This window comes from Pteronotus mesoamericanus, unplaced genomic scaffold (assembly GCF_021234165.1).
Source record: "Pteronotus mesoamericanus isolate MK-2021 breed Mesoamerican mustached bat unplaced genomic scaffold, CSHL_Meso_final contig_182, whole genome shotgun sequence".
NCBI classification, from domain to species: Eukaryota; Metazoa; Chordata; class Mammalia; order Chiroptera; family Mormoopidae; genus Pteronotus; species Pteronotus mesoamericanus.
The window spans coordinates 204,372-231,195 of NW_026555078.1; the positions used below are offsets into that span (position 1 = coordinate 204,372).

Below are 26,824 nucleotides of genomic sequence, written 5' to 3' on the forward strand. Positions count from 1 at the left end.
TTCTTGATGCTGAGCCTCCGGAAAGTGGGAGTTCACTGAGCTAATGTGTGGAAGGGCCCAGCCTGGTGCCTGGACGTGCTGGGCGCTCGGAAAAGCAGCCGCCACGGGTTTTGTCCAGCAGGGCTGTGGGTGTTGAGCCACCGAGCGTGGGGACTGGGGGCACCTCGCAGGCCTCCGTGGACGTGGCTCTTCAGTGGTTGTCCCTGCCGCAGGGCACCTGGGTCCTCAGCGGAGGTCGGGAAGCCGCCTAGCCTGACTCCCTCCCCGAATGGAGACCCAGGCCCGGGGAGAGGAAGGGCCTTGTCTGGGCCACGCAGCGGGGACGGAGCCGAGCTAGACCCTGGGCTCGTCTGCCCAGCGGCCTCGCCGTCCCCATGGTGAGCTGGCCTCTGTGGCGCTGGGGCCAGTCAGGTGGTCCTGCCACAGTGAGGGCTGTGGGACTTGGGTTCCAGTGGCCAAGAGGTGGCGTCCCCTGGATCCTGAGGGGTGTAGGTCCCGCCTCAGTTGGGGGGAGCCTGCGTGGGGGGCTCTCGCTTTCTCCCAGACCCGTGGGTCCTTAGCTGCACCCCTTGAGCTGTCATGGGTGTCGAGGTCTAAATGTTTGTGTGCCCCTCCCCTTGAATTTATGTGTTCAATCCTAACCCCCTCCCCGACCTCCCCGCGATGGTGTTAGGAGGCGGGTCTTTGGGAGGCGATTAGGTCGTGAGGCTCAGTGCCCTTATAAAAGAGGCCCCAGAAAGTTCCCCATCCTCTTCTGCTGCGTGAGGACAGTGAGGAGTTGGCGTCCGTGAACCGGGAAGCGGGTCCTCACCGGACACTGTCCCTGCGGGCGCCTGGCTCCTGGACTCCTAGCCCCTGGACCCGTGAGCATGAACGTGTGCTGTCGGTGGGCGCCCAGTCTCCGGTGGTCTGTTGCGGCGGCCCGGGCGGACTGAGACGGGGCTCGCGGGAGCCGCCGGGCCGCCCCCTGTTGCTCCACATTCCCGCCCGGCCCCTTCTCTGCTCAAAGCGTGGCCGCCTTGCTGAGCCGAGGAGGGGAGGGCCTTCCTTCTCCTGGGGTGGGTCAGAGGAGAACGCCCTTTCGCCCCCAAGAATACAAAGCTTTCACAAGAAACACCAGCGACGGTGGTGCTTATAGAAAAGGGCGCGTGTCTGACTGATGCTGGCAACGCCCAGCTGGCTGTGTGTGGGAGGGACCCGTTCTAGGCTCCAGCCTACAGAGACACGGGTCGGGGTCCGGCCCTGGAGGTCGTCAGGCACGGCCAAGGCAGGCTGGCAGCTCCGGACGGGGCTCTGCGCCGGACCCCTGTGAAGGAGGCAGGCATCCCCCAGGGTACGGGGTAATGTCGGGGTGCCCAGGAGAGGTGCAGAGAGGGCGGAGGAGGCAGCGGATGAAGGTGAGCGAGGGCCCCAGGCTGGGGCTGGAGGGCAGCCCCGCCACAGGCGGCTGAGGGGTCCCAGCTGTGTGGCCTTGGATAAATCACTTCACCTCTCTGAGCCTCAGGCTGTCGTCCGTGAGGCACCCCAGCCTGGGATGGTGATGCTGACGATGATGACAGTGTCCCCTCAGGTTGTTGCAGGCTTAGCTCAGGGGTCGGGTGTGAGCGTGCCCAGGACAGGGGAGGGTGGCCCTGTCCCCATGTGCGTCCCCACACCCACAATCACATGTCCAGGGCGTGATGTGTTACCTGGATGTGGCAGCTCTAACTGCGGATCAGTCTTGGGCGGTGGGTCTTGCGTTGGCTTCCCGGGATGGGCGACCCTGGCTAGAGTTGGTTTTTCCTCTGTGGGACTGTTTGCTCAGGCTGCTGGCCGCTTCTCTTGGGAAACCGGCTGCTCTGTGGAGTAGATCCTGCCCTTAGGAAAAGGCCGGGGACCCTGGAAGATTGGGGTGACGTGTGTTCACTCTCCAAGCCGCCCTGAGGCCCCCGCCACCCTGGGCCAGGCCGTGCCCACTCCCCTGTGACAGCTAAGGCTGGTCTGGGAGGAAGAAGGCCGGGACGCTGCCCGAGGCCCCGGCCGGGGCTGCTGGAGTCTGACAGGCTGCTTCATCGCCCTTTAGCCTCACCAAGGCGGGGCCGAGGGCCGCTCTGTGCCAGGCCTGGGGGACGGCCCCGGGCCTCGGTATGAGCTGCACGCAGGCCCTGCCCTCGAGGAGCTCCCAGCCTGGGACTCCCTGCTCCTGATTCCATTCTGGGTTTGCCCAGCAGTGGCCGTGCCAGCTTCCTGCCCCATGCCAGGGGCCCATGGCCCTGGGCCAGGCATTTGCAGGGGAGGCCAGAGCCCTGCTGGAGGGCGGGCAACATGGACACAGACGCCCCTTGCCCCAGTGTCACGGGCGAGGTGGCTTCCCTGGGCCTGGGCGGGGAATCCTTCATCTTTCGGGGGAGCAGACAAAGTGCCCAGGCCCCCAGAGAATGTTGTGGTTGGAGAGCTCCCAGCTATGGGCTCCCCAGGACAGCGCTTCGAGTAGCCCCTTTGCCCCGATGGCCGATGTGGCTGGACCTCAGTCACCACCTGTGTTTCTGGCTCCGACTGAGGTACCGGCCCTTCAGCTGTGGGCCTTCGGAGCCGGGAGGACAAAGCCCCAAATAGGATTTCAGCTGGTCCCCCTCCTCTGCCTGCCGGGCCTGGGCTTGAGGGCCAGGGACGTGCGTGGGCTCTGCTCTCCATGATGTGCACCCTTGGCGCACCCGGGTGGGCCTCATGGGGTTTGGCCCCGACCGGTGCTGCGTGGTAATAAGGCTGTGAGGGAAGAAAGGACAGGCGTCCCCATCTTGATGGAACTTGGCGCCTGTGGAAGCAGAGGGATGGAGAAGTCAGGGGGAGCTCTTTCACAAGAAATAGACTCTCCTAGCTTGGGATTTGGGGGAAGAGAACAGGCGAGGGTTTTTTTTTTCCTTCCCAGGCACCGCGTATTATTAAGACACTCTGTCTTATAAGGGATGCTGGGTAATTAATCCTGTAGTGAGGCAATAGCAACAAGCCTTCGAATATATTTAAATAATGAGGAAGCGCTCTTACGTGGACCGGGAAAACCATCGCAGGCCCGTGGCATGGCGCGGGGAGCGTCTGGATTTATTGAAATGTACTTTCCCTTCTGAGGATGGGCCTTTTCTTTTGTGTGTGTACACACAGACACACACACATACACACACACGTGTGCTCGCACACACAGAGCATTTAGCCAGAACCCCGCTATGTCTTTCCCTTTTCAGTCGAAAAGAATCAATTATGCCTTGTGGTCGCTTTCCAGAAACCACTTTCGATGGTGTGATTTTGTTTCCATCGAGAGCGCTCCAACCAGCCCCTCAGAAACAAGCGGGGCGGCGGGGCGGGGGGTGGCACCCCCTCTTACCAAACACCTGGGCACCGCGCGGACTCTCAGCAACGGAGGATATTGACAGCAATCAGAATTCTGCGGCTGTTGAGACTTCGCCTCTAATTGAACTGGGAAAGGTAAACCCAGATTCAGTGCTCTGCACGTGGTAATTGCAATAATTTAATTTAGCTATTTAACCTGTAATTCCGTGGTATTTATTAAGAAGCATGGGAGAAAATGAGGCCATTAGGAGCCAGAGATGAATACATTGAAGTGAAAATGAACACTTCTAACTGCCAGTTGACCTCCGGTTTGTAGCCGTTTTTATTAGGCTGGTCACGGTAATTACCAGGACGTGAATCAGGGAGGAAAGCGAATAATTCCGTAATGAACATTTTTATTCATTATCTCGCATTTTCAGGAAGCGGACAAGCATCGCACAAAAGTATCGGCGACTGTGCTCTCTCTGTTTGTTTTTTTAAAAACGATTGTTTGTGGACAATAGCCCCATGCGGAGCATCCTGCCGTGGGGAAGGAGTTGGCGTCCAGGGAGCTGGGGAGAGGCCCAGGGGTGTGTCGTCGTCTCTGGGCGCGGCTTCCGGGGAGACAGCTGTCCCGATGCGATGCGGCAGGCATCGTCCCCCTGGCAGTGACCGGGAGGGCCCAGGCAGGCCGGCTCAGCGGGGGAGGTTCCCCCCAAACCATCCATTGGATGGGGAGCTTTCTTGACGTGGGCTGACCAAGGCGGGGATGAACGAGCTAATCCGGGGCCCCGTGAGGGTGAGCTGTAAAGTGGGTGTGGCGTGGGAGGGCGCAGGCACCGCGGGGAACGTGTGGCCAGGTCCTTCCTACCCTCGGACCCAGGACTTCTGCCGCCAGGGCTCTGTCCTGAAGCTAGCAAGGGGCACTCAGACAAACACGTGCACGTGCCCGCAATATCCTCGTGACAGCGGACGTTTTGGGAGGCAAGCAGACTCCAACAGCAGGGGAGTGGTTCAATGATCAGGGTCCCAGCGTATGATGGAACGTCACAGAGAGATTAACATGAGGATGTCGCGGGCTTACGAGGGATGTGGGAAAATGCTCCCAATTAATATTGAGAGAGAAAAGCCCAAACCAAAACTGTAGATGGTTCTTCAGAACTCCAACAGTAGGTGCCTGTGTGTGCGCCCGCAGCAGGGAGTGCCCGCACTTTAACACAAGTGACTGGGGCGGTGTCTGTTTTCTTCGTATCCTGGTCTGCATCTGTAAAGTTTTCTACAAGATGAAAGGGTTCCTTTAAAAATCAGAAGACACAGTAATACTGATTTCCAAAGTTGTGTCTTCTGCTGATTGGAGAGAGAAATTGCTAGCTGGGCACCCTCCCGCCGGCCCCGCCAAGCTCGTGGCTTCCTTAGCTCCTCCCCACACTTCCCAGAAAACCCTTCAGCCCTGAGATGGACCAGGGGACGCAAGCTGGAAACGCGCCTGTCAGCCTGGCTGTGATGGATGGCCTGCCCCCACGGAAGGCCAGCCTCCCCTGCGTTTTCAGGCATTTCCTTTTTATTGGCTTTATTTCTATTCTCTGCTTGTTGGTCCACATTGGGAATAAGGGCCCAGAGGGGGCCCCTGACCCTCCTCCTCCTCTGGGGCTGGGGGTACGTGGTCCAGAAGTGGACATTTGTTGAGTTGATGGCCCCATTCTAGCCGTCCGCCCCGTCTCTAGCTGCGGTCATTTCCATTCAGATAGAGAGGTAGAGAGAAAATTTTCTATTCACGCAGCTAGAAAGAGCCAGTAGTGTGTGTGCATTGGTATTGTCAGAAGAACCTTATTAGATACTCGGGTGGTATCCCCTCCCCCACAACAGGGTCTTCATTTCCTCCCTGGGGTGCCCTTCCCTCACCTTCCGATACCCACAGGAACATCCTGGAGGCTTGCCTCCTGGAGGAAAAAAATTATTCTCTTTCCAGTTTTTAATTTTCCAACTTCACTCATGCTCTTTATTAAGTGCACTGTGGTTATTGGAGAGAAAGAAATGAGATGGCAGCTCTGCCCTGAATTCACAGTGTCTGCACCCTGCTCTGTGTACCGGCCGCGGCGGGCGGGCGGGGGTTAGGGGGGCGCGGCAGGGCTCCCTGAGGCCCCGCCGGAGCCTGGCACACCCCGGACCTCCTCTCCCTTGTCTGCTCTCTGCGTCTGCCCTGCTGCCACCGACTGCAGCCCTCAACGAGGGAGCTGCTGGCAAAAGGCTCTGTTAGCCTGAGCAGGGTGCGGGCCGGGGACTTGGAGAGACATCCCGTTGACCCCGGGTCAGGACCTGGGCCCTAGTGTGCATCCGGAGGGGGAATGGAGTTCAGGGGTCACGCGTGCAAAAGCCTCGGCCAAGTTCCTCTCCCATAGCAGGCTCTTGGTCAATGATGTTGCTGCCGCCTCGAGCCCGGGGCCCCGAGCCCCGATCACAGCGTGATAATCTCAACGCCGGCCTAGCCCCTGTGCCTGCAGCACGGTCTGGGACGTGAAAACACCTGGCTTAAGCCAGGTGCCCCGTGCGAGAGCTCGCCCTCGAGGAGCCTGATGGGGCCTCGAAAGTGTTTTGATTTTTTAGGACGATGAGGACACACGCCTGCGGCACCCAGGGCTTCCATTTCCTTGACCCCAAGATCCTCATTTTCTTCCCCCTCCTCCAGATCCAAGGTGTTCTCTTGGCCCAGGCACATTTCCCAAAGTGCAGCTGACCCCGCCGAGCCTCGGAGGCTTTGGGGTCCTGGCACCTTGCGGGGTGGGCTCCGCAAGGTGCGGGCCTCTGGAAAGGCTGTGGCCTGGGACCTTTTGCTGCAGACCTGTGGGTGGCCGTGGTGATTCCGGAGGACGGGTCCCTGGCCCTGCCGCACCGGCTGGCCGGTGGGGCCGGGGCAGGGGAGGGAGAACGCCACGGCTCCCTGCCCCCTGTTTTTTACGGTCTAGAAGAGGGTGTCACGCCGCGGCCTCTCAGTAGCCACCGCGCGCGGGATGCGGCCCTGTGAGTTCCTGTGCAGGAACTCTGCAACCTTTCCTCAGCCTGGTTGCCTGGTTACAAGATCATCTGTCAACAGCTCCCGAGAAGGGGGCTTGGCTGGGAGACACGGGAGGGGGCGTTGGGAGATGGTGTCTGCTGTTGGGAACGCAGTGAGTACATTTGATCATATCTAATTCCCATTTATATTAAGCCGGACAGCCCCACTGCCCAGCTGCCCTCTAGAAGCCTCGGACTGCTGGGGTTTTTTTGATGCATGAATGAAGACTGGGAAGTGGGCCAGGACTTGGCTCATGGGCTTCTTCATCATTTATTAGCTTCTAGTTTTAATTGTTTCCCGACTTCTTTCCAGATATTTATCTAGGAAGAATTGTCAGCTCTTGCTGCGCCGTGCAGACGTGCGGGGCAGGCGCCTCCTGCAGGATTTTAACGGCTCTTCTGGGTGGCGGGTTGCGGGGGGATGTGCCAGTGCCGTCCAGCAGGTGTTGGTAGAGCACCTACTATGTGCTGGATGGGGCTGTCGGGGTGGATGGGACAAGGCTCCCGCTCTGGAGAGGCCTGTCGTCCCTGGGGGTGGGGCGGGGTGCTATCACATGGAAACTTATTGACGTTCATTTTGAGCCCCGGCCCACCTGGGCTACAGGCCGTGGATGGGCTGAGCTGTGTGGCCTCAGGCAGGTTGCGTTACCTCTCGGAGCCGCAGATTCTCCCTCTGGCATCCCAGGTGAGCAGCCCAGCGGCAGTTCGTGAAGACGCGCTGGGCCCGTCAGCCTGTGCTTGACGGGGGCAGGTGGTCGTGTCTCGGGTGTTGTGTCCAGGGAAGTGTCCTGAGTCCCAGGGCGAGGGGTGGCGGGGTGGGGGAGCGAGGACAGGACGCTGGGCTGGGAGCTGTAGGCCGTGGGTGTGTCTTTGGCCTTCTCCGTTCCGTCTCATCGGTGAAATGGGGGCCCTGGGGGGAAATGCTGAGGACACATGGGGAATGTGTCCCTTCTTTTCCTCCCGAAAGAGCCCTGGGTCACAGTGGACCAGCTGCGCTGGTGCCTGTGCTGTGATTGGCAAGGGGGGCGGTGCTCCGAAGGCGGGGCCAGGAACCAGGGCTTGGCTCCCTCAACACGTGCTTGAGCTCGGGAAGGCCTTTTTTCCTGCCGGCAGCCTCAGTTTCCCCATCTGGTTCTGTGAGAGGGCTGGCGACCTTGCCTGTTGCCGGCCCTTTGTTTCACGGTGTGGGTGGCCTTAGATAGACGTGGGATCTTCAGCCGAAGGCTTGTCTCTGAACCGCGGGCTCTGCTTGCGGCTGAAACCGGCCCCGCGGCCCCCAGCGGGGTGCGGCCTGTTGGCTTCCCGGGTTGCTGACACCGACGGCTGTCCACGGGGTTAAGACGTCCGACTCTTGAGCCACATCATCCAGGCTTCGCCCCTGTGCCTTCCGCTCACGCAGGCCCTCGGGCTGGCTGCGCGAGCCCTTTGAAGCTCGCTTTTCTCCCCGAAAGGCTCAGAGATGAACTTCCTGTTGGCATCACTGTGCAGACAAGGAACGTCGCACCAAAGGACAGATTCAAAGAAGTTGAGTGCCTTGTCCCCAGGCCCCCAGCTAAGACACATGAGTCGACGCTCACTGGGAATAGAAACCCGGAGTGTCTGGTCCGGTGCTCAGGCGCATGCGGCCGCGCTGCAAGGTGTCCTGGGCGGCCCAGAGGACAGAAGGCAGGGTGCCGGTCCCCAGTGCGGAGTGGTTGTTCAGGAGCCCTGCTCATTGGCAAGCCTGTCCCACTAGATCTGGGCACGTTTTCAGAACGTGTGCAGCTCAGCGAGGTACAGCCTTTCACTGTCACCTCTGTTGCCGGGGGCAGCCTGGGGCCGGGGCATTTGCTTTGTGCTCGGGCTTGAAGGTGGGAGGACCGTGGCCCTGCCACCGGCCCTGAGCTTTCCCGATTTTGCTTCTTCTCCATCACGTTAGGGGGAATTATGGTGAAGACTGGAAGCTTCGTGTACGGGACATACATGTGTCTCATAGACTTCGCCTTTTCCTGGGAACTCGTTGAATTTACAGTTTGTGGGGGACATAGGGACCGTCAGAGACCATAGCGCCTCATTCGTGTTGACAGGCATTGTGGCCCCTAGCACGGCTGGATCTCACGGATGTCGTGGTCATAAGGAGTGGATTGGAGGTGGGTGTGGGGAAGGGGGCAGTGACAAAGTGCTTTGATTTGTCCGTGTGTTTTTGAACATGAGGTTAAAAAACCCATTTTAGATTTAGGGTTTTAAAGACAGATCCCTTCTGAAATTTGGCCAAAATGATTTCAAGCAAAGTAATCCCAGACTTGATTAAAAAGTGGTGATATCCAGCTCTCTTCCTGGTCTGGCCTGGAACTTCCGTGAACGGCGGGGTTTGTGAATGTGTGTGCTTGACTATTGTTTCTCCACTCAGTTACACTTCTTATGTTAGATTTGGGCTTCGGCGTTTATTTTATTTTATTTTATTTTTTTAAAGGGAAGCATTTTTACAGAAGAGAGTAGTAAGAGGGTTGGGGGGGAGGTGGCCCCGCTGCCACCGGAATCTGGGTTCCCCAGTGTGTTGTGCCAAGTTGATGGTTATTATTCCCCCAGAAAATAATGTCCCGTGTTTTTTTTTTTAACTTGCTTTTAACATTCTGCCCTTGGCATCTGTTCAGGCATTGTGGACGAACGTAGCCTGTGTTCTGACAATGGGTTAAAGCAAGCACTTATTGAAAAGCATTCTCTACTTAATTACATTTCCTTCTTCTGGAAGCTATTTTAATTTTTTTTTATAATCACATGTTAATTGTGTATTAGCGGGGCCCTTCTGATTAGTTGAAAACATAATGAAACCTTTGTAAACAACGCAGAGAGAAAGAAAGAGGAACGTGCGAAGCAAAGACAGTGGGGATGAGCTGTCCTCTACGAGGCCGAATAACCACATTTCTTGATGCCAGGGAGGGGTGGAAATTGTACCTGGAAGTCCCTTTTTTGAGTGACAGCTTCCCTAATGGGGAGGGCGGGACCACAGCTACTAACCGGTGACGGAGAGAGGTGGGCTCATTGAGTGGCCCCTCTCCTTCTCCTCTCTCCTAGCCCCACCCTGCTGTCATTCACTCGCTCGCTCACTCGTTCATTCAGCACCTATTCATTCACTCACTCATTTATTCACTCACGTTCTTACCAATACATAGCTCCGCCCACTGGACGGCGCCTGGGCGCAAGGTTCCTTACACATGCGCGCTGCAGACCCTCACTCAGCACAGGGGCTAACCCCGTTGGCTCAGAGTCGAGCTCACCCATCCCTGCTCAGCCAAGGCTGGGAGCAGGAGGGTCGGATCTGTCAGCCCTAGGCCCCAGCCCCGGTGTGGTTCTGAAGTCTTCCTGTCCCTTCCCGTCCAAACTTCAGCAGGTTCCGGCAGAGGGAGGGTGGGAGGGACCATCCGGCTGGGCCTGTGAGTGTGTTGGTGGGCGGGTGGGGGGAGCTGGCAGGCAGGCGAGGTGAAAGCCCACTGCTCTCCCCGGAACGTGCTGGCCCTGTTTCATTTTCTGCCTCTTAAACGGCTTTATGGAAAGCAGCATCCCCCATTTACGACCCTTGTTGTGGGGAGAGGGTCCCAGAAAGCCCTGCTCTGCTCTGTTCTCTGTTGACAGAGCTGGCCTGACAGGGCCTTGCAGTTTCCAGGCTGTTAGTTGGGAAGCGTGGCCCGGGCGCTTAAAATGAAAGTGCTACCGTGTGCAGAGCGCCAGGTTCACCGTGCACGCTCCAAGGAAACGCGGCCCAGACAGCGTGGTGAACGGCCGCCAAGCCAAACACGCGCGCCCGTCCAGCGGAGCCAGCTCACTTCTGCAAATAGGGGAAAAATTGACTTTCTGATTTGGAGTGTTTCTACAACTAAGAAGAATCACTCCAGCGATTGTTCTAAAAATATTCTGGAGCAGGCACGTTCTCGAAGGCCTTGGTCCTCAGTTGTACTTTTTATGTAATCTCTCCGGATCATGTTCAAAAAAATGTTGACTCAGGCTTGCGTGGCCATCCTCGCCGCTCCCCCTCTGCCCGCCCCCTCCCCCGCCCACCCCCCCGCCCACCCCCAGCACACATACGCGTTTCAGCAGCATTAAGAGTGGCGTACGCAGCAGAAATTGTATTTTTATCTCTTTGACTTCAGGAAGTATATTTGGGTTTGCGTCTCCTGCAGCCGCTGTTGCCAGGCACACGTCTGAGCAGCCGAATGTAGGGCAGCCCCTGCCCTCCCGGCACCGTGGCCGAGCGGGCTCTGGAGGGAGGCGTCCTCCAGGGACTCCTTGGGTGGTGGGCCGGGGGAGGGGCGCGGCCGGGCGGGCACGCGCTTGGGCTGGCTGCCTGCTCGGGCTGGCATCCCCTGAGTAAGACGCAGCTCCCCGGGAGCCCCGGCTCCACAGCTCCAGGCGACTCTGGAATTCCAGCGATTTCTGTAATGAAGAAATTGACTGGGATTCCACAGTTTGCTTGTTGCCAAAAGTAGATGATGCCCGCCCCTCCTCCCTCTGTGTCTCAGTTTCTCTCTGCCCCAGGTCGCCACTCTGTCTCCCCCCTCCTCCCCTCTGCCTGACCCCCGATTCCGAGCTTCTCTCTTGCCATCTGTCCTGCAGGTTCAAGCTGAAGTGCCCACGAGGGAGCCCCGCTCGGTGCAACCCCAGCACCTGAAGGCGTTGAGGCTGGAGAGTCCTTTGTTGTGCTGTGTCTAACAGCATCCCTGCCTCTACCCACTAGGTGCCAGTGGCAGCCCCGCCCAGTTGTGGCAGTCAGAGATGTTTAAAGACATGGCCAGAAGTCCCAGGAGGGACGGAACTGTCCTCAGTTGCGAACCACAGGTCTAGCCCTCCCCATAAAGAACTTACCACCAGGAAAAGGCCTGGAGAATATTAACATTAGCCTCTATTGTTAGGGTGATGGGTAACCAATAAAAATAGGGTAGAATCAAAGGACTTGGAAATTGAGAATGAATCTCCAGTGTTGAATTTTGCCCCCAAAGTGTATTTTAAAAAGAAGTTGCAGGACCTTCCTGGTTTGAGGGTCAACCAGGTGTGGCCGATGGCGGGGGAGGGGGTGGGGTGGTGACCTGTCTCTTGCAGTCGTGTCTGTAGGAGTCGAAACGGTCAGCGGGGGCTGGGGTCAGCGCCTGCACCTTCCGATAATCAAGCCCTTTTCCTCGAAAACATTGCCTGCGCTGAGCTTATCAGACAAATTTGTGAGAATTAGGTAACTGATGCTTTTATTGATGGATGGACAATTTTGAGGAGTTTGCGAGTGTTTTTGGCAACGTTTGCTAGGACTTTCTTGGGTTTATTGCCCTTCTTTCCCTCTGTCCTTCCTTCCTTTCTTCCTTCCTTCCTTCCTTCCTTCCTTCCTTCCTTCCTTCCTTCCTTCCTTTTTCTTTTTTCCTTCCTCTCTTTCTCTTCTCTTCCCTTAGAGATTTTTTTTTTTTTTAAATCCCATGTTAGGAATGAGACCTACCCTGCTCCCCTGCGAGCGCCTCGTTTTGATGACACGCGCTGTAACCGTTTGCTACATTTGTAGGCTGTGGCTTTAAATGTGGACTCGTTACTGGGCCACCCCGCAGGGTCAGGTGGCAAACCCATCTTCGAGAAATCCAGAACTGGGTGGCCAGCGGGTTTTGTGCTGGGCTGCCCTGGAATGTCGTGCGGCCAAGCCCGCGTGTGATAGTGTGAGAGCGATTTCCTGGGCTCAGCCCAAACGCAAGCTTCCGCTGGCCCCCCTCCACCAGCAGGCCGGCCGCACCAGCCGGAGGTGCTGCAGCCGCTTGGAACGCACGGGGCTCGGCCTCCCCTGGGGCCTGGGCTTTTCAGCCTCAGGTTCTCCAGCGCACACCCGGCGGCACCCTCCCGGTCCAGGTCCTCCGGTCTGTTCGGGCTGCAGCATCCCCGTCCTCCAATCCTCCTTGTGCTGTGCCCACCTCCTTTGTCACCAACACAGCTTCCTGCCCCTGTCACTGCCTTCTGTGGGGGGCAGGCGGGCAGGCAGTGCCGTGAAACCCAGCTGGCGCAGTCCGTGTGGGCCATGGGCAGGAGCCGCCAGGCCACCCAGCCACCATGCTGGGCCCACTGGTGTTTGGAGGGGGGCTGTGTTGGGAGCCTGGGTGCGATTCTCTCCCCACCACCTGGTGCATGTGTTCATGTGCCAGCACATGTGTGCACGCGTGTACACACTCATACACCCCTGCATTTTCAGGTGAACCTGGGTGGGGGCAAGGGGTGCTAGGTTTCTATTTCCTGTGACCTCCCGTGGTGGCTGATACATCTCCAAACGCTCTGATTTTCTCATCACCGAGCAGCTTGGCGGCGCACCGGGCCGGAAGCTCAGAGACTGTAAGCCGCGCCTGGCGAGGATGACCATCTCCCGCTGCCGGCGGGCTGGAGGGAGCTGGCACCGCGGCAGAGGCTCAGCGCTGTGCCGCAGGTTTTTCATATGGAAATGTGAAATAATGGGGTGATTAAATAGAGCTGTATATTAAAGTACATCTGACATTAGAATTACCATAATGTGCTGTAGCCTTAGGCTGAGTACTTTATTTGCCATCTGCGTAGGCCCAAAATCCCCCGGGGAAGCGCTAAAATATTCTGAATAAACTCAGCTCGAGTTCTTATTGAGAGTAAAATACCATTTGTGGCACGTCGTATTGATTCGTCTTAATTGTGGTGCAGAAAAGAACATTCACTCGCTGATGACTTTTGTGCTTGGTGACAAGCTGGCTGGAGTTACTCGAACGCTGCAGTTGGTTAACCTGGGCGGCCGGGCGGGCACCTCCACTCAGGACGGGAGCTGTGGGCCACCGCGGGCGGGCACCGCTGGGGCTCCCTGCCAGCCCCCTGCTCTCCTGGGGGGGCGTCCTTTGGGGGGACAGAGGAAATTCATGCTGTGCCCGCAGGCCCCTGCCGGCCGCCTGGCCTCCTGTCCCCACCGCTGACCCGCTGGGGCCGCCCTGGAGGGGCCACGGCCTCTGTCTTAGCCCTCGGTTGGAGAGATGTACTATGGAATTTTAAGAAAACAAAACTAAAAAAATGAAAAGGAAAAAAAAATCCCCCCCCCCTGCAAACCCGAGCTCGGTTGATCCCTGGCTAGTGGCAGTGGGAGCTGGTAACGGTCCCTGCAGCCCGTGTGCGCGCGTGCGCATGTGTGTGTGCATGTGTGTGTTTGGGGGGATGCTGTGTGATGCATTAAAGATAAATGAGTCATCGGTGGGAAAACACGCGGCGAACCAGACAGCGCTCCCCCATTCATGAGGTCCAGTTTTTACCCTGTAATTGCCTATCATTATACACAATTTAAATATTCAAACATTCTCCACAAAGCTTGGGCTAGCATGTTTTTATTACAAATTCAGAACAAGGGAATAACCTTTAACTTCAGAGACAAATGAGACAAATTTACAAGTGCATGTCTGCTGTTTTCTTGTGTTTTATCAATCCCCGCGGACCGGAACACTTTGGCTGCAATGCCGCTCAGAACAATATACATATATTACTACTTGTTTGTGGTGCGTCGGTAACGAGGCCCCTTTGCATTAGCAAACCTCTCTCACTCGGGCGGAGGTTCTCCATAACGTCAATTATCTCCTCCGAGCTCAACGTACACGCCATTAAAACGAGATTTAGTGCCCCTGCACTCCTTCTTGGGGTGGAAGGTGGAGGTTCGCACGGATTTCAGGACAGGCAGGGTGGAGTCCTCCCGGGGCAGGGAGCCGCGAGGGGCGGAGGAGGCAGACTTCCCCTGTCTGCGGAAGGCGCGCGCTCGCGTGCGCGCACGCAGGCTCGCACACGCCAACGCGGGCCTCTCCTGGCTCGTCTTGCCTGTTTATCTCTTACTTCACTCCCTCCCCCTATGAAAGGGTAAGGGTGGTTTGCTCTGTGCTTCCCTCTCACATTCTCTGCTGAATTCCGGTCCCCAGAGTCCTAGAAGCCTTTCAGAAAACCCCCTAGGTGGGGGGTGGGGGGGCCGGTTGAAGGAAGGGGAACAAAACATCCAAAACAGCTCCCCAGTCTGCCTGCTAAAACCCACTGGGAAAGGTGGGTCCTTTTCAGAGAACGTCAACAGGTTCCAAGGACTCTGACGATGCATTTTTCTCTTTCCGGGAGGACGTATCATTTCCAGCAGATTGAGCGTCTTCTGCAAAAGGGGGAAACTCTGTAGACAGGATCTGGAGAAATGGGCCTCGTTTTCTGAGAATGTCGTCCGTGAGGTGCCGCACCGAAAGCCACTCCGGGTGTCCTGCCCGTGGCTCCGGCACCCTCGTGGCGAGCACTGCCGTTCTCACCCTGCCCCCACAGGCAGCCCGCGGTCAGCGGCCGCGCTTCGTTTCAGGGCTGCGGGGCTGTTTCCTGAGCCTGAACTGCACACCTGGTCTGACCACAGAACCGAGCAGTTGAAATTGAGGCTGGGGAAATCTGGGGTGCATGGCGCCTGCAGCTGTAGTTCACTTTTCTGTGTCCCTGCTTCACGAGGGACCTGGCCCACCCTGTTCCTGAAGGGGGCTTCCTCGGGGGTAGGCTGAGCGGTGGAGGGAAAGCTGGAACCCCCGGAGGCAGTATTTTAGAAGCCTCCTGGTGGGGCCGTGACCCTCCTCGATGGGAGTTTCAGCTCCCTCCACGCGTTTTCCGCCCCCTGGGTTCGTTTCTCCAAACCTGCCGGTGTTGTGGCTAGGAAGACTGGATCTGGTCTGAAACAAAGCCCCGCCAAGGGCGCACCTACATCCCCTGTCGCACTGGGGTTTTGTGATACTGAGCAGTGGATCGCTCAAGTCGTCTTGCGGGTGGCCTTGAAAATCTTCACTAAGAAAGTATTTTTTTCCAGTGCTAGAATCGACAGCAGCGGGATTTGATCTGTATCCACCCGAGCCTCTGTATGTTTCCAGAGCCTCCTCGGACAAATCGCAAGCCCCCTTGTCAATTCCACCTCCAGTCCCCCCACCCCCACCCCGGGGACTCTAGGACCCCACCTCCATGCCGTTGTTCATGCGGGTTCCCCTGCCGGGCATGACCTTTCTCTGTGCGACAGACTTACTTCTCCTGAACTCGGTTCCTTCCTGGGAGGAATCTCCCTGAGCCCCCCAGGCTGTGGCTCTCTCCTTCCTCTGCGTCCTAGGCCACGCGGCACGCCCTTTACTGGTGGCCCAGTGGCCTGAGCCCTCACTCGGTGTTCGTGGGCAAACCAGCCTCTTGCCCCAGACTGCAGGCTCCGTGAGGGCGGACGCTCCCTGCGGCGTCCCTGCATCCCGCAGCGCGGGACCTGGCCCAGGGCAGGCGCTTCATGCACCTGTGTGGTCAAGGACGGAAGGGAGGAAGGAGCAGGTGGGTGGATGGCGTTGAGAAGGTCCTTTGACCTTTTGCAACTCGGGCGCAACAGTGTCTGGCGTGCCAGTGTCGGGTGACCTTGGCTGCTGTCCTGGTTCACTTCCTGGGGTTCTTAGGAGAAGCCTAAGAGTCCTGGCTCTCCCCACGATCGTTCGGCCCTGGGTTTGGATGTGAGTGTGGGGGAGCGAGGACAGCCCCGTGCTGGGAGCCCTGGGGACCAGCAGGGGCTGCACCCCTCGCGGACGTCTCGTAGGTGTGTGCCTCTCTGCCTGCGCCCCCAGCCCCTCACTGGCCACAACCTGCAGCCAACAGAACCTTCTCGTCCTTTCAGCCCAGGTGTCCCGGCACCTGAGGCTGGGCGCCCCACCCTGCCTTTCCTCCTTGATCTGGGCAGGTGCTGTGTTCTCCCCGTGTCTGTCCGGCCCCCCCCGCCCCCCGCCTAGGCGCCCTGAAGTCACTCAGCAGCTTCTGCTCTGCCTTAGAACTCTTTGCTCCTGTACCGTAGCCGCCTCCCCTCCCAGCCCCACCTGTGGCCTCCTGGTGGAGGGGGGTCCCGGCTGTTCCTCTGCTGCAGTTGGCCCCCAGCACGTGGTGACTGGATCGATGAATGAGTGAGTGAAAGAATGAGAAAGGCATATCCCTGGAGCTTGCGGGACGAGATTAGCTCTCCTGGGGTTCACTCCCTTCCAGGAATGCCTTTTTTGCTGGAAGTGGGATTCATGGGTGTTCTTGGGCACCCCTGGCAGTCTGGAGGATGTCAGGGCCTAAGGTTGAGGCTTGGATGAAGGCGAAGGGCCCAGTCTCCCAGGCTGAGGTGACTCCAGGCATCTAAAGCACAAACAAAGTTCACCGGTCACCTGGAAGCTGCTGGGGTAGACAGACTGTCCACGAACACTTGGAGGCTAAGTGAGGTTTTTTCGCTGTGTGAGGCCCCTTTGTTCTCAGCCAGGGGACACATGGCACAGCCTGCCGCTGCCATCACCGCCCAGCCCGTGGTGTTCATGGTGCCGCTGGCAGGATTTGCCACGGCTGGTTCCGGTCCCGCCCTGGGGACCGTGGTGGCAGCGTTGGCGTCCCAGTGGAGGGGCAGCCGGGGGTGTGTCTGGACTCAGACCAGGCCATAGGCTCAGACCAGGTTGTGTGTCTTTGGGCCTCTCACTTAACTGTGATGAGCCTTAGTTTCCTTCTTCTCCAACATCTGGATGAAAACCCATTTCCCAAAGTTGCTGTGGGCATCCCCCTCAGACGCCAACACTGGCACGTGCAGGTTGCATGTGAGTTGAACACACCCAAGTCAAGGGCAAAATAGGCAATCCGTGTAGGGGTCGGTGTCCAGCAGCGTTCCCAGAATGCTGCAGGAGGAGAGAGGGGTTACACCTGCTCTGGGTCTAAGGAGACATTTTGCAGGTAGAGAAGGCACGGCAGGTGTTCCATGTTAGGGAGCGGCAGGCGATGGGAGTGTGAAAGTGCACAGCCGAGGAGACGACCAGGAAGGGGCCTGGCCGATGCAGAGCGGGCAGCGAGTGCGGCCGGACCCTGCAGGCCGAGCGCCGTGGGCCTCCTCAAGGGCGCCAGGCGCCATCAGCTCTGTGATTAGGGGAGATCGCTGGCCCAATTGCTTCCCCCCGCCCCGCCCACCGTCCCCCGCCGCTGCGGTAGCTTACAGGTGGGCAGCGGCAGCGGCGCAGTGTCTCGGCCTGCCTGGAGTCACCCCGATCCCCGCCCGTGCTTGGGTGGTGGGCACACAGCCTTCAGAGCGCTCGGGCCTGCGGGGCGGGGCCTGCGCCGGGCGCGCCTGGGAAGCCGGCCGGCCGTTCGCTCAGAGTGCGGAGCTGCAGCTGGCCTCGCGGTGGGCGGGGGGTGGGGGGTGCGGCAGACGTGGAGCCCAGCGGCTTCACCCAGATAGGGGCCGACGTCCGTGTGCCGATGGTGATGACTTATGTGATGCAGACCATGGGGCAGCTGGCAGAACACACCGTTCATGCAGACCACTGACAGTTCTGAGGACAATTCTGACACGTGCTGGTGGCCCAAGTCACAGCCGTGGACAAAGACTGGCTCGATTCCTGTCCTCCGGGAGCTTGGAATCCAGCCCAGGCAATAAATTTTACATAAATAACCCAAGGCCAATAATGTGGCCTTGAGCAACACACTTACAGTCTCTGAGCGTCCTTTATTGCTCCCATAAATGGTCACAGTGTATAGAGTTATCGTGACGATGAAACAGGGTAATGCAAGTGAGAGGCCAGTGTACGCTGGGCCTAGACTCTCGGATCCTGCCAAACCCTTGCAGTCTCCCTCCCAGCACCTTGAACTTCTCCTTGGCAGCCCTCCTGCTTCTCATGAGGCAGCTGGAGGGTTGTTATTAGGAGTCCCATGCGCACTGCAATGGGAGCTGCATCCCTCGCTACCGGCAGGGCCCCTAGTGGGTCAAAGGTCCCCAGCCCCATGCGTTCCGTGAATGGATGAGAGGCAGGTGTGGTCCTTGCTCTCAGCAGCACACGGGCTGCCACCTGGTTTGACCTGGTTTGTGCAGCACTGCCTGCCCTGGCCCCCCAGGAGCCCTGGGGTCCAGGGCCAGCCAAGAGGCGGAGGCACCCCCTCGTGACGCTGGCTCTCAGGAACGCAGGGCTGGGGAGGATGCTGAGTCTGGAGGGAGTTTCCGGGGATGGATTGGAAATGTCTGCCTCTGACACAGGTGGAGGGGCCTGGGTTCTGCCAGGCAGGGCCGGCTCAGCCGCCATCAGCGGGGGCTGTGCGTTAGCCGTAACAGTGCGACTCCCCACCGCCACCGCCACCAGCGCCCACACCCAACAGAGGGCATCGGTTACTTGTCCCTGAGACGGTCAGCGTGGTTTCTCTGCGTGACTGCGATCCCAGGCAGCAGCACCACGCCTCCACGTTTCAGTTAGCACGGGGGCCAGAAGCAAAGCTTAAACACCAGGGCGCGCACAGCTGCCCCGGCCCCCCAGGCCTGCACTCTTTCCTCTTGGTCAGGCTCCTACGAAGACAGCCTAACGCAGCCTGACACTCGGGAGGGAGCACCGCTGGCGGCGTAGCCTCTGGCGAATCGTTTCCGCCCCCACCCCTCACTTTGCTCATCTGTGAAATGGTGCTGACGACAGCCTTGACCTCAGGGGTTGTCGGGAGCCCCGTGTGAGGTCAGTTGTACTTAGCTGTGGGCTGGCTGCTGGTGGGGATTTAATAATGGTTGATTTTATTGTTACTGCCGTTGCTGGGATTCCCCAGTGCTGCCTCTCTCTGCCGGGCTGAGCTTTGATGGACTGCTTTCAGAACAAGCAGGGATGGTCAGAGATTTCCTGGCCGTCTGTGTTCAAAAATAACACAAACATGAAACTTACAAAGGCCCCCCAGGTGGCCAGTTGACATTTTCTCTCTGGGATCCTGAAAGAGGAGACAGTTTTCTAAAACTTTCTTGGAAGGGGGCCTAGACATCTAAGGGATAATAGTGATAGTAATTATTCTCATTTTGGAAATGCGGAGACAAGCGAAGTCAGCTGTCAAGGATTCCGAGGAGGGTGGAGTAGGGGGTCAGAGAACCCGGCCCTTCCTTTGCACCTGGGCACCCTGAGGTCCGGAGAGAGGAAGCAGCCTGCCACAGGGCACCCTGGGACCTAGATTCCTGCTCTTGATCTGGCTGCCTGGTGTCTCAGGGCCCCTCCACCAGGTGCTGAGTGGCATGTCACCGCTTGCAGGCTCAGCCAGGCCTGCGGGGCACTGGACGAGGTCCCATCAGAGGACAGTGGGAGCCCTTCCCTGGGAGGACACTCAGAGGGTGGCAGAAGAACCCCGCCCGCCCGCCCCCCCCCCCACTGTTTTCATTGCGAAACAGGTCCCGACAAGCGTAGAGGGAGTGACCCGTCCCTGGGTGGGGCTGTGTGCCGGTGGGTGGCCGATGGAGCCCGGGAGGGCTGAGACCCTTCCCCCGCTGACTCTGAGCTTGGTCACCGCCAGCAGGAACGTAGTCCTTGCCTGGCCGCCCCCAGAGGCCCTGGGAGCAGCTGGAAACAGCCTGTGCACGTGGAAGTGCCAAACCAACTGTGAAGCGCTCTGCTCACCGCGGGGGCCACGGCCCAGCACGCACGGCCCAGTGGCGGGATTCTCACTTTTGCCTCCAGCTTTCGGAGGGCAGTGGCGGCCTCTGACCCCGGCCCTGCCTGCGCTGGGAGGTGGGGTGTCCTTTCTCCCTTTTGAGCAGCAAGGAGCGACTGTCTCCTGCAGGCAGGGTGCCTTTCCACGGGAGTCGCTCGGCCTCAGGAGGAGACCCGTTGCACTCCTGCTCTCAGTGACGGCCTTTGGACGGAATAATGGTAACTCAACGAAAGGTGTGTTTTTTAATTGAACATCCCTGATACCCTCATTGGCACTATTAGAGTTACCGGCATAATGAGGAGGAAATTATTGCAATGCTCATTAAAAGAAAACAAACGTAATAGCAGAGGGAGGGTCGCATTTCACTGCAGGGCTCCAGTTGCGTGTCCGTTCCCAAGCGTCACAATAAAAAATGAGGTTTGCTTCCCGGGAGCGCCGAGTGCATTGGGGGGCTGCGTTCGAGCTCCTCCAGGGCTTTGTTACCGCCAGCGCCACACGGAAAGGCACCCGTGGAACACCCAGTGTGAGATGGGAGCCGGGCTCTAGAGAGCCAGCCGCGCGAAGCCCAGGCCGTAATGCCTGCGTAGGAACGTGCAGCCCTGTAGGGCGCGTTCCTACCCGGCGTCGCACCTGGCCCCCCAGGTCTGCTGTTCCCATTCTGCTGAGAAGGAAATCGAGACTGAGAGAGCTGACCGACTTGGTGGACTCCTCTCTCTGGGTGTGGACAGGCAGGAGCCCCCGTTGCCCTCTCGCCCCGGGAGACCACGGGGAGGGCTTTGAGCTTGCGAAAAACACAAGGGGCTCCCTCTAGAGCCTGTAGAGCGAAGAAGTTCTAGCGTGGTGATATCTAGTTCTATCTAGTAAATATCCACTGATATTCAAAATGTCTGAGGAAGGAAGGAAGGAGGGAAGCGAGGAAAGAGGCAGGTCCTGGGTTCACCACGCCTGACCTATCGCTTCAAATGCAGCTGGACGTTTTTAGGTCTGTGGGCCGCCTTTCATGTTGCTGGGAAAGTCGCTTCACAGTAATCGACCCGTCAGTTTGCAGTCTTAGCATCCTGTCGGGGGTCCCTGGTGGTGTCCTCACCTGGTGGAGGCCCCAGTTCACCTGGGCAGGTGGTCCTGAGCTGCAGGACACATCAGGTGACTGCGAGGAAACCTCTGGTCCCAGGAAGGCACGCGGGCCAACCCTGTGACCCCGGGTCGTCTGCTGCTTGTACAAATGAACCGTCCATGCCTGCGTGGGCCATGAGTTTAAAATAGTGAGTTTTCGAGTGGAAGCATGTTCCACGTGGCTCTCGAAGACTTTCCGGCACTGTTCAGTTCAGTAGCTCAGGGCTACTTCTGGGCAAGAGAAGCAGGAATGGTAATGTGGGAATGAACGTTGTATTAAAAGAGAAGGGGGCAGAGTGGAGAGAGAGCTGCCTAGGGAGGGCCTTTGAGGGCTGGGAGAGTTTTGAAAAATCGGAAGCCAGCAGATCCTGGGAAGTCAGGCCCCTGGCAGGGATTGTCCCCACTGCGAGAAGGGGAGCCTGGGAGCCTGAGCAGTTTCGGGGTGCAGGAAAAGGAAGAGCTCCTCCGGGCATGGCGAACGGCCCTGAAATCCGATTTGATGGAGACACCCGATGGTGAATTATGGGCAGGTAACTTCCTCCCTGGGCTGCTCCCTGTTGGAGATTTACAAGTGTCTTCCCCTCTTTTTTTTAAAACAAGAAGTGGAAACATCTGAGCTGTTTGGAACATGTAGCCACACGTTTCCCAGCAGCTGCCATTTTGAGTTTATTTTTAAAAAATGTTTTCGTCGGCCATTTCGGTGGTACAGCAGTCCTCAGCCCTGGCCTGCCTAGGGGCTCTGAATTTCCTTTCGCTAGCCACATGCCTCACCAGCTATAGAACTTTCTAGAAAATGTGTGGCCATCAGAACAAGAAACAGGAAGTGCAGTGAAGATACGTGAGGAAATGGAGACGGTGAAGAGAGAGACTGGGGTGCGGGGGCAGGGTAGGGGTCCGGCCGAGAAGCACGGAGCCTCAGAGCAGCATCTGCCGCAGCTCGATGCGTGGCGGTGCCGAAGCCGAGGCGAAGGGCAGAGACGCGCTCTCTAACGTGAAGATCTGTGACCTCGTGGGATGTGGCCCTTCGTTTGCCTTTTTAGCTTCTGTGTTAGGAAGGGACTTTTATTTACCTGCTTCGTATTTATTACTTATTTGGCCTCGCTCCGGAAGAAGGTTGGAGCACGCCTCTGACTACGGCTTCGGGCCAGTTCTCCTGTGAGACCGTCGGAGGTGAACGGTTCGGTTCCCCACGCACAGTAGCTGACAAGCTGGGGACAGGAGAGCGTGCCGCCCTTTCTCTGCCAGCTGAGTGGCGTGCGGAGAGGGCCAGCTGGGCTGCCAGGGAAACTCCCCTCCCCCCACTGCGCTGCCCCGCCCCTTTCCAGGTGCGGGGAGCTCTTCTGGGGCCCCAGCGTGGGGAACTGAGTTACCTGACGTGCTGGGAGAGGGAGGTGACCCAGATGCCCTGGAGAAAGACGACGGTCTCACTCAGAAGCTCTCCTTGAGCTGCTCCTCAAAGTGACGTGAAACTGCACTTGCGAGTTCTTTTTGTCTTTTCTGTCCTCCCTGCCCAGTGGTCTCCTGACCACCAAACTCACAGACACGGCAGAGGAGACGGCAGTGGCAGCAAACCTGTAAGGCGCGCCCTTGGTGTCGGAGGTGGGTGTGCCGGCCCCGTGGGTCTGAGGGCTGGGAGAACTGACACCCTGTCCGCTGATGGCGTGGTGCTGCTCTGCGCCACTGCCCACACCACCTGGCGCGGGGGCTCCGGCCCCTCGGCCATTGTCGGGCCCGGTCCACCTGCGCGTGGTTCACGGCGTATGGTCCCTGAGTCGCTTGGTTTTTACTGCTAAGGGTGCAGCCCCCAGAAATAGGATTCATGGGTGGGACACAACAAATAAATCTTGGCACGGGGTTCAGAGGTCCTTAAACGGACCTGAGAGAGGCCGAGGCGAGGGGCTGTCATCGTGGCTCAGCCCCGCGGGACCTCGCCTCACCAAACTGACATCGGTCACGGTCACCACGGAGTGTGTGGCTGCGGTGCTCCATCAGAGTTGAAATCTCCAGGGCGCAGGGAAGTTGGGAAAAACAAGAGGGGTGCTTCAGGATGGCGGCTGTGGTGTCTTCTTCCTCTTCCTTCCTGGCCGGCGAGCAGCTCCGAGGGCAGCGGGCAGGCCTGCCCACGCCCGTCCCTTGTACATGAGGCCCTGGGAGAGGCCCCGACTGGAAGAGCAGCCGCTTCACCGCAGGCCGAGGAAGGCGGCCGCGGGGCGGGTTTGGCTTCCATTTTATGACGGTCCAATGACGGACAAGACCTTGCCATTTGGCTCTGTGCCATCCGTGTCTGTGGCGGCTTGCTCCCGATGTCACCAGAGCCACTGTGTGACACACCTGTGCTCACTGCCGTTCATTCTGGCTGCACTATCAGGCTTGACATGCTTTCATTCGGTTACTTTTCTGGCAAAGGACTTCATGAGGACCAGGGGCCCCCACCTCGCCCCCTCCTGGGTGGGGGGCGGGGCTCTGTGGAGGCCAGACCCTGCACAGCGGCAGGGGTGTGTGTGAGAGGCCACGATAGGGCAGTCACCACACAGTAGCGATCTTCATAACATGCGAAGTTCCTTCCGTCCCTGTCCGTGTTTAAGTCAGACAGCGCTTTCTGCACCGATGCTGATGTATGAATCCCTACAATTTCCTGGAGCTAAAACTCCAAACGACATAGAGGTATCAGCCATTTCTCTTTAAAAAGTGTTTTCAGTGCTTGCGTTTTTAGAACTTCCTTGGATCAAATACTGTGTCATCGGTGGCACTCAGGGGTGCGGGGATTTGGTTTTGCCTCCCTGGGGACACCTGGTAATGCCTGGGGAGGTTTTCGAGCTTAGTGATTGAGGGTGAGAGGGCGCTACAGGCTTCGGGTGGGTAGAGGCCAGGGATGCTGCTGAACATCCCCCCGTGCACAGGACCGCTCCTGTGACCAAGAATTACCTGGATCTAAATGTCAGTCATGCCTTGGTTGACACCGTCTCCACCCCAGGGCTGCCTGGTGCGGCCGGGGCTCTCACAGTCCGAGCCTGATACCATTCCTGTTGCTGCAATCAGGTGTCCTCACAAACACATCTCATCTGGCTTCGGAGCTAATGGGAACACGATGCCTTTTCCTTAGGGGTGCAAACTGAGATATACGGAATTGAAGTGACTAGCTGAGGTCCTACGGCCTGCCTCGGCTTGGCCAGGGCCTCCTGCCCACATGGCTGGCAGAAGCCTGCAGGCAGCTGGAGCACACACGGCCTGGCCCGAGGGTCTGCCACGCCACGCGCAGGCCTGGGCCTTTCACACGCGTGCTTTCAGGTCAGAGGTCCCACGGTACGCACGCCCCGGGCCGCTTCTCACGCTCTCTTCTCTGCCTTTCTGTCCGTGTGTCTCCCCAGGTAAAGATGAGCCTTCCAGCTACATTTGCACAACATGCAAGCAGCCCTTCAACAGCGCGTGGTTCCTGCTGCAGCACGCGCAGAACACGCATGGCTTCCGCATCTACCTGGAGCCCGGGCCGGCCAGCAGCTCCCTCACGCCGCGGCTCACCATCCCGCCGCCGCTGGGGCCCGAGGCCGTGGCCCAGTCCCCGCTTATGAATTTCCTGGGCGACAGCAACCCTTTCAACCTGCTGCGCATGACGGGCCCCATCCTGCGGGACCACCCAGGCTTCGGGGAGGGCCGCCTGCCAGGCACGCCACCCCTCTTCAGCCCGCCGCCGCGCCACCACCTGGACCCGCACCGCCTCAGTGCCGAGGAGATGGGGCTCGTCGCCCAGCACCCCAGTGCCTTTGACCGAGTCATGCGCCTGAACCCCATGGCCATCGACTCGCCCGCCATGGACTTCTCGAGGCGGCTCCGCGAGCTGGCGGGCAACAGCTCCACACCGCCGCCCGTGTCGCCAGGCCGCAGTAACCCTATGCACCGGCTCCTGAACCCTTTCCAGCCCAGCCCCAAGTCCCCGTTCCTGAGCACGCCACCGCTGCCGCCCATGGCCCCCGGCGGCACGCCACCGCCCCAGCCGCCCGCCAAAAGCAAGTCGTGCGAGTTCTGCGGCAAGACCTTCAAGTTCCAGAGCAATCTCATCGTGCACCGGCGCAGCCACACGGGCGAGAAGCCCTACAAGTGCCAGCTGTGCGACCATGCGTGCTCGCAGGCGAGCAAGCTCAAGCGCCACATGAAGACACACATGCACAAGGCCGGCTCGCTGACCGGCCGCTCTGACGACGGCCTCTCGGCTGCCAGCTCCCCGGAGCCCGGCACCAGCGAGCTGACTGGCGAGGGGCTCAAGGCGGGCGGCGACTTCCGCCACCACGAGAGCGACCCGTCGCTGGGCCACGAGCCCGAAGAGGAGGACGAGGAGGAGGAGGAAGAAGAGGAGGAGCTGCTGCTGGAGAACGAGAGCCGGCCAGAGTCGAGCTTCAGCATGGACTCAGAGCTGAGCCGCAACCGGGAGAATGGCGGCGCTGGGGTGGCCGGGGTTCCAGGCGCGGCCGGAGTGGGCGGTGCGGCCAAGGCGCTGGCCGACGAGAAGGCACTGGTGCTGGGCAAGGTCATGGAGAACGTGGGCCTGGGCGCGCTGCCGCAGTACAGCGACCTGCTGGCTGAGAAGCAGAAGCGCGGCGCCTTCCTGAAGCGCGCAGCAGGCGACACGGGTGATGACGATGACGCGGGCGGCTGTGGTGACGCGGGCCCGGGCGGCGCGGTCAACGGGCGCGGCGGTGGCTTCGCGCCAGGCGCCGAGCCCTTCCCAGGCCTCTTCCCGCGCAAGCCGGCGCCGCTGCCCAGCCCCGGGCTCAACAGCGCGGCCAAGCGCATCAAAGTGGAGAAGGACCTGGAGCTGCCGCCCGCCGCGCTCATCCCGTCGGAGAACGTGTACTCGCAGTGGCTGGTGGGCTACGCGGCGTCGCGGCACTTCATGAAGGACCCCTTCCTGGGCTTCACGGATGCGCGCCAGTCACCCTTCGCCACGTCGTCCGAGCACTCGTCGGAGAACGGCAGCCTCCGCTTCTCCACGCCGCCCGGGGACCTGCTGGACGGCGGCCTGTCGGGCCGCAGCGGCACGGCCAGCGGCGGCAGCACGCCACACCTGGGCGGCCCTGGCCCCGGGCGGCCGAGCTCCAAGGAGGGCCGCCGCAGCGACACGTGCGAGTACTGCGGCAAGGTGTTCAAGAACTGCAGCAACCTGACGGTGCACCGGCGGAGCCACACCGGCGAGCGGCCTTACAAGTGCGAGCTGTGCAACTACGCATGCGCGCAGAGCAGCAAGCTCACGCGCCACATGAAGACGCACGGGCAGATCGGCAAGGAGGTGTACCGCTGCGACATCTGCCAGATGCCCTTCAGCGTCTACAGCACCCTGGAGAAACACATGAAAAAGTGGCACGGCGAGCACTTGCTGACTAACGACGTCAAAATCGAGCAGGCCGAAAGGAGCTAAGCGCGTGCGCGCGGGTGGGCGCCCCGCACCTGTACAGTGGAACCGTTGCCAAGCGACAGAATGCTGACCTGACACTTGCCTCCGTGTCACCGCCACTGAGCACCCCGCGTGTCCCTGGGGCCCAGGGGAGGCGGCCCTCCAACCTAACCTGTGTCTGCGAAGTCCTATGGAAACCCGAGGGTTGTTAAGGCAGTCAAAATTGTGGAGCCTTTTAACTGTGCAATAATTTCTGTATTTATTGGGTTTTGTAATTTTTTTTGGCATGTGCAGGTACTTTTTATTATTATTCTTTTTGTTTAAATTCCTTTAAAAGATTCTGTTGGGTATCCATCCCTTCTTCATTTTTTTTTTTTAACCCAGTAGTAGCCTGAGCAATGACTCGCAAGCAATGTTAGAGGGGAAGCATATCTTTTAAATTATAATTTCGGGGGGAGGGCGCTGCTTTTTTGAAATTTAAGCTAAGCATGTGTAATTTCTTGTGAAGAAGCCAACACTTAAATGACTTTTAAAGTTGTTTACCTTTTT

At 58.9% G+C, this 26,824-nt stretch overlaps 1 protein-coding gene across 4 annotated transcripts in view; it reads left to right on the forward strand.

Moving 5' to 3' along the window:
* Window positions 1-26,299, forward strand: part of BCL11B (BCL11 transcription factor B) — an 87,820-nt gene extending 61,521 nt beyond the window's left edge. For all 4 annotated transcript variants that reach the window (XM_054566939.1, XM_054566941.1, XM_054566940.1 and 1 more), the window contains one exon: window positions 24,258-26,299. In XM_054566939.1, the coding sequence (XP_054422914.1) occupies window positions 24,258-26,299 (2,042 nt within the window). The remainder of the gene's footprint in view (window positions 1-24,257) is intronic.
* The last annotated feature ends 525 nt before the right edge of the window (window positions 26,300-26,824 follow it).